This window comes from Astyanax mexicanus, chromosome 12 (assembly GCF_023375975.1).
Source record: "Astyanax mexicanus isolate ESR-SI-001 chromosome 12, AstMex3_surface, whole genome shotgun sequence".
NCBI lineage: Eukaryota > Metazoa > Chordata > Actinopteri > Characiformes > Acestrorhamphidae > Astyanax > Astyanax mexicanus.
In genome coordinates, this window is record NC_064419.1 from 15841430 (window position 1) to 15854965 (window position 13536).

The 13536-nt window shown below is 39.5% G+C and overlaps 1 protein-coding gene across 2 annotated transcripts in view; it reads left to right on the forward strand.

Moving 5' to 3' along the window:
• LOC103030699 (rasGAP-activating-like protein 1) overlaps positions 1 to 13536 on the forward strand; it is a 71613-nt gene that overhangs the window by 39395 nt on the left and 18682 nt on the right. For both annotated transcript variants that reach the window (XR_007441421.1, XM_049485904.1), the window contains exons 6-11: positions 3776 to 3857; positions 6587 to 6727; positions 6869 to 6960; positions 7311 to 7428; positions 8826 to 8979; positions 13444 to 13508. Coding sequence is in view for 1 of the 2 variants with exons in the window: in XM_049485904.1 (XP_049341861.1) it covers positions 3776 to 3857; positions 6587 to 6727; positions 6869 to 6960; positions 7311 to 7428; positions 8826 to 8979; positions 13444 to 13508 (652 nt within the window). In the remaining variant the exon portion in view is untranslated. The remainder of the gene's footprint in view (positions 1 to 3775; positions 3858 to 6586; positions 6728 to 6868; positions 6961 to 7310; positions 7429 to 8825; positions 8980 to 13443; positions 13509 to 13536) is intronic.

The following is a 13536-nucleotide window of genomic DNA, read 5'->3' on the forward strand; positions in this document are numbered from 1 at the left end:
TCCGATAACTCCGCAGTCTCTGTGGGGGGAGGATGTTGTGTCTCTGTACTGCAGACAGTGTCCTTGGGTGTTAAAGCTGACGTGTCTTCACCAGTGGGAACAGAGAAGTTGCACAGAGAAAAAATGAAGTTCTCTGACAGGAATTTGACTCCTCTCTTGTTGGTGTGCAGTCCATCTCGCCTGAAAAACTCTCTCTTCCCAAAAAACAGATTGAAATTGTCAATGAAGTTCAGTCCGTTTGACCTGCAGGTTTTCTGAAGCCAAATGTTTAAAGCCAACAGCCTAGAGAACATATTGCAGCCTCTTGCAGGCAGAGGACCACTGATGAATGTCTGAATGTTGAATTTGCGCAGTGTGGTAAAAAGATCATTAAAGTCCCTTTTTAACACCTCAGACTCCTCTTTCCTTGTATCATTCTTTCCAACATGAACAATAATCCGTTTCACTGTTCTGTATTCAGCCAGTAGTGTTGGAAGCTTCTCATTCAGTTCAGAAACTGTGATGTTTGGCTCACATCGAACGATGAGTTTGTGATTATTTTTCATGCCATGAACAGAGTCATCCCCCAAAACAAGGGTGTCTGCTGTGGCCACAGCCTGGAGCCCTGTGGCTCTCCTGGGGTGTTTTGAATGGCTGAATCTTCTGGTTCTTTCTGTATCATACTGGCTGGTATTAGGAAAGTCATTGAGGTCTTGCAGTGGCTCAAATCTGTTTTGCAAACTAAGTGACTGGAACTGATTTCCTCTAGCTCTGTGCTCTGATCTCCGAGCAATAGCTTTAGCATTAGCATTAGCCAGATGTGCTATGTTAGCAGGCGTGGAGGACACTACAGAGCTGTATGTGGCATGGCGTTTGGGTTTAGCTCCAATGCGAACCCATTGCTGGTTTTGCCCATATCTTTCAGCTGTACTCACATTAGGGATGTCCACATGATCTGCTGGTCCAGTTCTGTTCGTCTCCACTGCTCGCTGCTCCGTTAAAATCCCTGCCCGTTGTCCGCTGGCAGCACTCCCACACTCCGATGGTCCTCGAACAGCGCAGAAATGCCAGTCCTTAAACTCTGATAACAAGGACCGAAAATTTGTTTCCAAAACAGTCATTCTTTGTAGAAGATTGTAGCAGTTCTGGCAGCACTGGTGCTCTGAACCCACACAAGGAGGCATCTTGTAGATTTCTTCTTTAGTACTCTACAGAAACTTGTCTAATTCCTGTGCCTATGGCTCTACTATAAAATGTCCAAAAGAAACTAGAAAACATAAAATAAGAAACAAAATATGGTAGTGCTAGTGCTAATCTAAATAATGAGCTCAGACACTGTAGCTCTAAAATGTCTAAAAATAAAGAAAAGTATGAAAGATAGCAGAGCTAAGCAGAGAAGCGTCTGAACGGCACAGAAGCAGGAAGCACAGTAGGGCTATGCTAATGCTTAGCACAGTTAGGGCTGATGTAATAGAACTCAAGCCTTGGTACTGGAAAAACTAAACTGTAACTGTGTGATGCTGTACTTCAGCGGAGTGGCTTTACTGCTCCTTACAACTTGACTGGTAAAATTCATACATAAGGCACATCACATTATAAGGCGAACTGATGATTTTTGGGAAAATTAAAGGATTAAGTGCGCCAAGTAGTATGAAAAATACAGTATTAATTCCCCCCCCTTCTAGAGAGAATGTGATGTTTTTGTGTACCCCAGCTTATTTGTACAGTATGTGTGTGCAGTAAGTGTGTGTGTGCGCAATAAGTGTGTGTGTGTGGTTATGTGTCTGTGTCCATGTCTGATGTTGCGTGACAGACCTGCAGCCTGTCCTCTGGTGGTATTATATTATACAATAATGGAAAAGCTGTCTGGCTGCTTCCTGCATGAGCGCTCTCTCAGCAGAGCATTGCTGAACAGCGCCTTCACAGGTTCATGATCAGCAGTATTATATTGCATGGAGCCATAAGGAAATTTAATCTATGCTGAGATACCAGCCAGGGTCAGCAGAGCCGACAACAAGATCCAGCAAATTTCAGCCAGGAATTTCAGATCAACGCTGCAGAGCGGGAGTGTATACTGAACAGGGCTAACCTGAAATTTCTGTGATAGCTTTTTAACATAAAGATGATTAACACTATTTATATTCCGCAAATATTCTAGCTATGTTATAAAGTTTTCTTATACAAGAAAAGTCAAAAGTTTGGACAAACTGTCTCATTTAATGTTTTTATTTACTTTTATTTATTTTCTATTTATTTATTTTCTATATTGTAGATTACTAGTGTCTTTAAGACATGAAAACAATTAAGGAGTACATGTGGAATTACGTAGTAAACTGTAAAAAAAAGTGTTAGTCCTTCACAATCCCCTGAAGTATTCAGCATGTATTCCTGTATAGCTTTAATGTCTTCAATGTTAAAGAAATCATAAAAAAGAAAGAGAACACATTGAATTAGAAACCGTGTGTCCAAACTTTTGACAGTAGAAAATACACAAATATAACAGTAATGTAAAAAAAGTTGGGGAGAATGATTTTCAGTTTTGTACAGCTGACAGAAAGCTTTGTGAAATAAGTAAGCTTGTAGCTCTGTTACAAATGTCTAGTTTAAGGGTATAAAGAGTATAAAAAAACGTTTGGGCACCTCTGATAATTTTTAGTTTTTTTTCTTTATAAATAATTTATTGTTTGGGTCAGCAATTTCAGTTAAATATATCATATATCAGAAGAACACAGTGATATTTGAGAAATGAAGTTTATAGGATTTACAGAAAGTGTGCAATAATTCTTTAAACAAAAATAGGCAGATACATGAACAGCCCACTTCTAATCACACCACAGATTTTCAATAATATTATGTTGTAGGTCTTTGGAGCTGGTCTGTGGGTTGACTATGACTGTTCTCACCATCCTTCTCCTCTGCTTATCTGAGATTTTTCTTGCTCTGCCACTTCAGGTCTTAACTAGAACTGTGCCTGTGGTCTTCATTTCCTCGCTATGTTCCTCACAGTGGAAACTGACAGCTGAAATCTCTGAGAGAGATTTTTACATCCTTTCTCTCAACCATGATGTTGAACAATCTTTGTTTTCAGGTAAAATAAGGCTCGTTTTCAGGTCGTTTTGTGGCTCCCAAAACTCCCAAAAGTGTTTTGAGGCTCCCATGTTTCCACTCTTCAGAGAAGATCCAAAGAGGAGAAAAACTTGCAATTGGCTCCTTAACCCTTTCTCATTGATGGATTCACCTGTGTATGTAGGTCAAGGGTCAATGAGCTTACCAAAAAAATGTTGTGTTCCAATAATTAGTGCTAAAAGTATTCAAAACAATAAAACGACAAGGGTGCCCAAATTTATGCACCTGTCTATGACACACTTTCTGTAAATTCTATAAACTTCATTTCACTTCTCAAATATCACTGTGTTCTTCTGCTATATGATATATTTTACTGAGATTGCTGATCCAAACCACCAATAACTTATAAAGGAAAATCATTAAAATGGGCAGGGGTGCCCAAACTTTTTCATGCGACTGTAAATAATGTGAATAATAAGTGCATGCTTACGCTTATTTTACGCATATTTCAAAGTGGTACTTTATATTATTACTTTATATGAATCAGCATTAATATCCTGAACTAAATGATTACTATTATTATTTTTTACTGCATAGTTTTTGTATCATTGCATTAATCATGTTTCGAGATGTGCTGTATCCTTTAAAAAATAATCTCAGTTATTATGGAAACAGATAGAATGGTGTTGTGCTGTAAACTGAGTGTATTTCTTTCTGATGTTTTTTTTAGAGACTTAGCCCCGAGGGATATCACTGGCACGTCAGATCCCTTCACCAGAATCCTTTACAACAACCTCAGTGCTGAGACATCAGTAAGAAATCATCTGCATTCAAATATATCTGTTATATTAAAGACATGGGGCAAGAAAAAGGAGAGGAGCAGATTATTTTTAAACATGGATCATAAAACTTTCTGTAGCTTTCCAGCTAACAATAATTGGTTAGTAGAATATTTTTTCTATAAATTACTGTTAACATTCTTGGAATGTTTAATATGACAAGTTTTCTGGATGTTCCTAGAATGTTTTTATTTAACATTTTAGATGTTCTGATAATATCGCTGGAATGTGACTTGTCAAAGGTTTCATTTTAGTTTTGGGAATGTTTCCATTTAATATTTCCATACTGTAAGTATTGTTTAGCCAGGAACGTTTTTTTGAGAAATGTTCTAATAAAGTTGTGATACAAATTATTGTGTCAGTAGGGCCAGGACAAGGTGAGACAAGTGCTGATTAGAAAACACATGTTTATTGTAAACACGGATTCCAAAGGGATTGATGTACACAGTACAGCAAGTAACCAAAAGGGCAGCAATGAATAGCAACATACCAGAACTTAGAGCCAAAACAAGAGAGAAGACAAGAGAGAGTAGCAAAACGCGCTAGAAACAAAGCTAGACTACTAGAAAATACTCGTCAGAGAACCACAAACAAGTGTGGGAAATAAGCAATCAGAAGGAAAGCGAGGCTGAACGCTGCAGAGTCACGTTTTTAGCCGAGTCATTGGCGTTCACGGGCTGAGAATGCTGGGAAATGTAGTCTTTTGGCAGACTGACAGCATCAGGGCTGACAAATTATAATGTCACATGGTTTTAAAACATTGCTGGAACATTAATTCTGTGTTGTTACAGGCGAACCTATTGTGTTTTCAAAAGGTTCTTATAATGTCTTCTGTTGGGTTATAAGTATGTAAAATGTGTGTCATTACAGAGTAGTAATACTAATATGGGCTTGACTTTTTGTGTCTGTTTTTAAGTAAAACAAAAATCACTTAAAAAAAAACCTGTCTTCTATGGATGTGCCATGAGCATTAAGAAACACAAAACGTTACAGTGAACTGGGTCCTATAGTATCTTCCCCTCATATTCCTACAAATATTTTAAAATATCTTTCCAGGGGACAGCACTATAGAATTGAAACATCTTAGAGTATATCTTAGAGTAGTCAGTGTACAGCTTATATAGCAGTATAGATTTTCTGTCCTCTGAAAATAGCTTAACTTAATATATTCAAGTTCTATAGTCTATAGTCAATTCTATAGTTTTGTCTCATTAAAAGATAGAATAATATATTTTCAGAAATGTATGTTGTGTTCACTTTTGGGAGATACTGAATATGAATCCCATAAAGGTATGTAGTGCAAACATGAAAATGTTGTGCTAATATATACAGTGCCTTGCAAAAGTATTCGGCCCTTTTCAACTTTTCAACCTTTTGCCACATTTCAAGCTTCAAACATAATGATCTGAAATTTAAATTTTTTGTGAAGAATTAACAACAAGTGAGACACAATCGTGAAGTGGAACGAAATTTTTTGGATATTGTAACTTTTTTTAGAAATAAAAAACTGAAAAGTGGGGCATGCAATATTATTCGGTCCCCTTGCGTTAATACTTTGTAGTGCCACATTTTGCTGCTATTACAGCTGCAAGTCGCTTGGGGTTTGTCTCTATCAGTTTTGCACATCGAGAAACTGAAATGTTTGCCGATACTTCTTTACAAAACTGCTTGAGCTCAGTGAGGTTGGATGGAGAGCGTTTGTTTGTGAACAGCAGTTTTCAGCTCTTTCCACAGATTCTCCATTAGATTCAGGTCTGGACTTTGATTTGGCCATTCTATGACCTGGATACGTTTATTTGTGAATCATTCCATTGTAGATTTTGCTTTATGTTTTGGATCATTGTCTTGTTGGAAGATAAATCTCTGTCCCAGTCTCAGGTCTTTTGCAGACTTCAACAGGCTTTCTTCCAGAATGCTCCTGTATTGAACTCCATCCATCTTCCCATCAATTTTAACCTTCTTTCCAAATCTGTCCCTGCTGAAGAAAAGCAGGCCCAAACCATGATGCTGCCGCCACCATGTTTCACTTTGGAGATGGTGTGTTCAGGATGATGAGCAGCCACACAAAGCACTTTGTATTTAGGCCAAAAAGTTCAACCTGGTCTGATCTGACCACAGCACCTTCTTCCACATGTTTGCTGTACAAACAGCACTTCTTATGACTTTCTTTAAACAGTGGCTTTCTTCTTGCCACTCTTCCATAAAGTCCAGATTTGTGGAGTGCATGACTTATTGTTGTCCTGTCAACAGATTCTTTCACTTTAGCTGTAGATCTCTGCAGTTCATCCAGAGTGATCATGGGCCTCTTGGCTGCATCTCTGATCAGTCTTCTTCTTGTTTGAGCTAAAGGTTTAAACTTTTTTAAATTCTCCACAACAGTATCTTAGACCTGCCTGGTGTGTTCCTTGGTCTTCATAATGCTCTCTGCTCTTTAAACAGAACTCTGTTATATCTGACTATCACAGAGCAGGTACAGTTATACGGAGACTTGATTACACACAGGTGGATTCTATTTATCATCATCTGTCATTTAGGTCACACTGCACATGTATGCACTACATACGTTTATGGGATTCATATTCAGTATCTCCAAAAAGTGAGCACACCACATAAATTTCTGCAAATATATTATTATATCTTTTCATGAGACAAACCTATAGAAATAAAAAAAGCAAGGTACATAATGTGTGTGTGTGTTTCAGATCATAAAAAAGACCCGCTTCCCACACTGGGATGAGACTCTGGAGCTGAGTCTGGATGAAGCGGGCGAGTGTGAGTCAGGCTCTGTCATTCTGGAGGTGTGGGACTGGGACATGGTGGGCAAAAATGACTTTTTAGGCAAGGTAAGACGTCCCCAGGGTCTCCCACATGACAAACATCCCACATTTGATAAACATCCCACATCTGAAAAACACTGAACAACTCTTCACTGACAGTTCACTCTTTAGGTTTTTTTAATGTCTTTATTTAATGTACCTGTGCAGGTGGAGATCCCGATGTCTTGTCTGCACAGAACTCCTCTGATCCAGGGTTGGTTTCGTCTGCTTCCGCTGGGAAACACAGAGGACGATGCCGGGTTAGAAAAACACAGGGCTGCGTGTGTGCGGGTGTTTGTGTATGTGTGTGTTCGTGTATGTGCATGTTTGTGCATGTGTGTGTTTTTGTATGTGTGTGTTTGTGTGTGTGACATGGGAGCGTGGGAGATTCATTAGCAGATGAGTCACAGTGAGTGTGTTTGTGGATGTGTGAGTGATGATGATGATGCCTCTGGGAATCTCTCATTAGTTTCTTCAGCATTCAGAACTTACCCTTCTTCCTTCGTTCCATTGTTCCACTCTCTCTCTGTTCTCTCTCTCTCTCACTCTTTTGCTCTCTTTCTCTCACTCTTTTGCTCTCTCTCTCTCACTCTCTTGCTCTCTCTCTCAGGGGAAAGCTGGGAGCACTGAGGCTGAAGGTTCGTTTGGCTGAGGAGAGAATTCTCCCCTCGCTGTATTATCAGCCTCTCATAGATTTGCTGGTGGAATCTGTCATCTCACCTGCTGAGGTAAAATACATTTAATATAACTCCAAAATTAAAACCACTAAAATGTAAGAAAATGTAATCAATAGATGGTCAAAAGTCATCAAACAAAGCTGAACTGCTTGAATTTTTTGTGCCAGGAGTGGCATAAGGTCACCCAAAAGCAGTGTGAAAGACTGGTGGAAAGCATGCCAAGATGCATGAAATCTCAGATCTAGCACCGTAATGTGTGCATGGATGCTTTGCACAAACACAGCACAAACATCCCAGAGCATGTAAAATGTATTTTTTATAAGGAAAATGTTGGGACAGCACATCCTCTGCAGATGATCAGACCACGGTTAAAGAGGATGTTGGTTCAAACCCCAGCTCATGCAGCTTTGCCATCAAGCTGCCGGCGCTCAGGGGGAGCAAAATTGGCCTTGCTTAAAGGTGGCGCTGGGCAGCACGAGGCGTCTGTGAGCGGATGTATCGGAACCTAGCCGCTGTGCTTTCCTCAGAGCGCGCTGGCTGCTCAGGCAATGATTCATCAGCAACAGCTCGAAAAAAGGGGTGACTAACTTCACGTGTCGGAGGAGGCGTGTGCTCGTCCACATCCTCCTAGGTTCGCAGACGCCACTGGTAATGGGGACGCACAAAGGCGTGGGACAATTGGATAACCAAATCGTGAGAAAATGGGGAAAAATCAGAAATAAAATGATAAAAAAGAGGATGTGGGAGGAGTCTTTTATTTAAACCTCAGACATAAAATTTAGTGAATAATCTGAAATATAAAATTTAGTGAAAAAAGTTGCAGTAAGTAAGCAGGTGTTTTAGCAAACAAGTCATTGGATAACAGCTTACAGCTGATCTGTAGCAATGGAAAAAATGAGGTTTGGCAATTAATTAAAAAAAATTATATTTACAAGGCCTTTGTTAGTACTAAAGCAGTACTGGAGCAGATAGTATTACTGCGCTTTCTTTAACACATAGCACATTCACACTTTCATCATAACTAAAAATACACAGAAACACAGAGAATTCTGTAGAGAAATTACTATTGCAGAGAGTGATTAGTACTGTTTCCTACACATTCAGAAAGACTCCTGGAAACCAGAGAAAACTGGTACAGGAAGAGGCCTGGCCGGTACACATCAGCTTAACATTGAAATGAGTCTCAGTTTTAACGGCGAAGAGAAATATTAGAGGTCTGACAGGAAATACCAGTAATAAAGTCATTTCTAAGATGATAAAATAAAAATGTTCGGCTTGTCTGGGTTATACAGCACTGCTCCTGCACAACTATACAATAAGGGTGTTCTAAAACTTTTGACTGGTAGTGTATATTTGTATCACAGCTATTTAATCACCACAGGAGTTTGACCTTGGCTTCAAACTGCACTGCCCCCAATTATGCCACTTTTCCCCTCTCTGTCTGTCAGGTGGAGGACCCGACACCTCTGACCCTGCTAGAGGAGGTGACCACAGTAGACAGCCGACAGGATGTTGCCATGATGCTGGTGAAGATCTATCTTGGCCAGGGCCTAGTTGTGCCATTCCTGGACTACCTCAACACCAGAGAAGTTCACCACACAAGTATGTATTGTGTGTTTGTGTGTAGGTAGATTCATTATATGTACTGTTTTTTTGCACTATAAGACACAACGTATTATAAGGCGCACGTATAAACGTATATACGTTTATTTTCTGGTTTATTTTCATACACAAGGCGCACGGGATTATAAGGTGCATTATGAGACACTAGTAAAGAACAGGGGTGTCACAATGTTTTCCTTCTCAGAGAGACTCAGCAGGTCTCTCTGCTGGGTGGTCATGGTGAGGGGGTACCTAAGTTGAGTAAAGCTAAACTAAGTAAACAAACCTGTAAGTGGCTAATGCTAATATAGGCTTAGCAGCAGGCTCTGAACGGCAAAAGAGCTAGCACTTCATGCAGTTAGCGGGTAATGCTAATACTGCTCCAGTCTTGAGTCTCGGTACTGGAGAACTAAACTGAAACTTTGAAACAGAGTGGCTTTACTGCTCCTTACAACCTGACTGGTAAAATTCATACATAAACCACAACAGATTATAAGGCACACTGACGATTTTAGGGAAAATGTAAAAATCCTGGTATCTCCTCTATACTTTTGAGACTGTGTTGACAGACTAGCTCTTTTGGCGTTTAGAGGTGAGTATTATCGACCTGTAGCCTGCTGCTAACCCGGCTGTCACTGCTGGAGCAGCATTAGCATTACCTGCTAACCGCACAAAGTGGTTAGCTGCTTATGTTAATGCAGCCTTAGTGGAAATCTGGAAACCTAAGCTTGCTATAAATAAACGGAAGTGCATTACTCACCCTAAGAAACAGTTTTCAGAAAAGAAATCTGTGTAGATTAACAGTGGATTAGACATTAAGTTTAAAGACGAAGTCATGCAGAAGCTGGATAAAGCTAAAATTTATTCCTTTCTCTACACCATTAAAATCCACTATTCTTGGCAAATGTACATAAAGTATCTACCTATTTGGGGTTGGGAAAGCAGGTGAGAATGGGGAGGACCATTGCTTCTGGACTTACCAAAAGATAGAGACCGGCTTTAACAGCAACAGATCTGTGGATGTTTACTTGACCAGTGCCGTCAGAGCCATTGTCAGAACTTACACTGGTGCAGTGGGTCCTGGGTTCATCCTGGTGCAGGATGATGCCCGTCCTAATGTGGTCAGAGTGTGGAGGCAGGTCCTGGATAATGAAGGTATTCATGTTATTGACTGGCCCTCATGTTTCTCAGACCTGAATCTATTTTAGGAACCTCTGGGATTTTATGTACAGTATCTCCCACATCACTGTACAGCACTGGTGAGAAGTACTATGAAAACAGAAACTGTAATTTAAATCTACAGTTAAGCATGGTGGTGGTAGCATCATGGTCTGGGGCTGTATGAGTGCTGCCAGCACTGGGGAGCTGGATTTTGAATATGTACTGGGACATTCTGAAGCAGAGCATGAACCCCTCCCTTTAGAAACACAAACCCAAACACAACTTAAATATGAGAACTGGCTTTCTGAGAAAGATGAAGATAAGGTCTCTGTGGCTTGGTTCACATTACCAGGCTAACGTGACTCAAATCTGATTTTTTTCATGGCTGTGTAAACGTGCCAAATTTGGAATTTTTCAAATCAGTCCTAAATTTGATACGTATCTGATCCATGGACATGCAACATGAATGTGAATGGTCAAATCAGAATTCATGCTTCTTTTCGCTACGTTCTTCTCTCTCGTACCCACACATCTCTTGGTGCAGAACAAACAACAGCAAAAGCAAACCACCTGGCCTTTTCTCACCTCCTCAACCTGAGCATGTACTTCAGACTCAAGCAAAAGATGCTCCACATATGAACTGCTAATGCATCCATTTCCCTTTATAAAGCTACGAGTCATCTCTCAAATATGAAATTTTTTGTTGGTGTTGAAGACGGCGAGGTTTATACACTTATCAATGTGCGCATGTGAGGCGTTTCAGGGACAGATTCGTTCACATTACACACAGATACAAAAATATTTAAATGTGAAAGCCAAATTATTAATCCGATCTGAGCAAAAAATCTGATTTGAGCACTGTGGCTTTTAATGTGAACGTAGCCTAACATCCACCAGTTCTGTGATGTCATCCTAGAGGCATGGAAAAGGAATCCAGTGGCAACATGTGAAGCTCTGGTGAACTCCATGACCAAGAGTTAGGGCAGTGCTGGAAAATAATGGTGATCACACAAAATACTGACACTTTGGGACAATTTGGACATGTTCACTAAGGGGTGTACTCACTTTTGTTGCCAGTTGTTTAGACATTAATGACTGTGTTCCCTTCATTTCTGATCAGTGCAATTTATTCAGATGTAATTAGGTAGGTGCACATTTGAAACAAGTCAGTTGAGTGTCTCACTTTGTGCGCCTGTCTGTGGTACTTATCTGATCACTAGCTGCCTTCAGCAGAAGCTGCTCTGAGTGTGGGCGACGTATCATCACCTCAGCCCTGCTATATTTATCCTCACCCAGCCTTCCAATTACTCTCCTCATACAGCCACCTCACACGTCCTGCTCACTAATCCTCACTGTACACTACACACTACTGTGTGTGTGTGTGTGTGTGTGTGTGTGTGTGTGTGTGTGTGTGTGAAACTCTTTCTCTGCACTTGATGTTTTATGTCGGGTTAGCATCAAGCTGCTGACAAACAAAGTGACTAAGTTTCCATAGCAACCCCACAGGAAGCGAGTAAAAGGGGGTGGGTTAATCATAAGATCAGAGTAACCGCTTGGGAGAAAGGGATGAGAGAGAGAAAGAGAGAGAATGGAAAAGAAAAAGGGGGAGAACAAGAAAAAGAGAAACAGTTAATAAATTAAATGTGGCATATAAAGTTAATTATTACGTTAATCAAATTCATTTATACATAAGAGTAAGATACAATTCTGATTTAATATCAATTATTATACATTTAAGAGGGGGCAAATGTATACTTTGGTTTGAAATGTTTGGTAACAACAGGTAAATGTGATAAATTGTAACACACTGAGTTGTAGCAAGTTAATTTAAAACTCTGGTTGCCTAAGATTCCATGGCCACAGGTGTATAAAAGCAAGCAGCTAGTCATGCAGACTGCTTCGATAAACAATAGTGAAAGAATGTGTCACTCTCAGGAGCTCAGTGAACTCCAGCGTGGTACAGTGATTGTCACATTGGAGGAGGGATGAGATGGTGGATGTAAATGCAGATAAATAATGTATTAAAGAAACAAGTACACAGGTAGAACACAGGTAGAGGAACATTAAAAAAAAAACAATTGAACAACACAAAGCAAACTAAATTACAAAGACAAGACTAAAACAACAAGACTAGATTTAACTGGATATAACAAAACTAGGAAAAAGAAAACTAAGAACTGAGGCCAGACAAGGAACAAGGAAACACAAACCTGACTGGATGTACACAAAGTAAACAAAGAATTTACAAAAAAAATACTATGGACACAAAAAAATACAAATACACAAACCAGATATGGAGCACACGAGGCAAACAAAAGACCTGACGAGGAACCCTGAAACAAAAAGGCTTATTTACACGATGAGGGTGAGAAACACCTGGCACCAGTAACAAGGGGGTGGGGTAACAAACAAGACAGTGGGGCTAGGGCGGAGACAGGACAATCACAAAACACGGCCATGTGCTCAAAAAGTGTCATGATAATTCCACATGATATTCCACAGCTAACTGTCAGTGATATTATAACACTGAGCATAGGTGTGGGAATCACAGGGCATCTCACTATAACAAGGATGTAATGATACTGTAATATTGCTGTAATACTCTATATATATTAAAACAATTTTCTACGATACTTCATGATATCTTCCATCTCTGGAAGCTCAACACAGCCAAACTGGTTTAGTAGTATTACATAAACATCAGCATAACATATTTAATTTCTACATTTTATAAGTTTTAGCAGATTAACAAGCAGTTTAGCAGGTTTAGTACTGAGAACATGCATAGACTGCACTGATTGTTTATTTTGGGAGGCGTTATTGTATGGTAAACTAGCCCTACCTTCAGGGGGCTGTGTTATAATAGGATGTTCTGTCATATTAAGTTCATGAAATTATATATATTTAATTTATTATTTATTAATTGTACACTGCTACGAGTGGTTATGGCAGCTGTAGACTGATACTGCTTACTACTGAGCATATAGCTGTTAGTAATAGATATTTAGGTCAAGTTTATTCATACATTTTCTTTTAGCAATGATTTAAACATTGAATACTCCATGGAAAATTAGTATTTTCAAGGCTACTGACAATGCTAATCATGTGCTTTTACTAAGAACCTGAATGTAGTTAGAATTTCACTTACTTCATTCAGACTTTAAGTTAGTTGTGATTTTTAAATCTTCAATCAAGGCATAACTGTTGTATGTGCATACGTAAATGTTATAAAATTCAACTTCAAGTGGCACATTCAATAATTTCAGTACTCCCCCTTTTCTCTGTGTGCTCTGTTCTGGATAGCGGATCCTAATACACTATTCCGCTCCAATTCCCTGGCCTCCAAAGCCATGGAGCAGTTTATGAAGGTGTGTATTCACTTTTTATACTATGCTT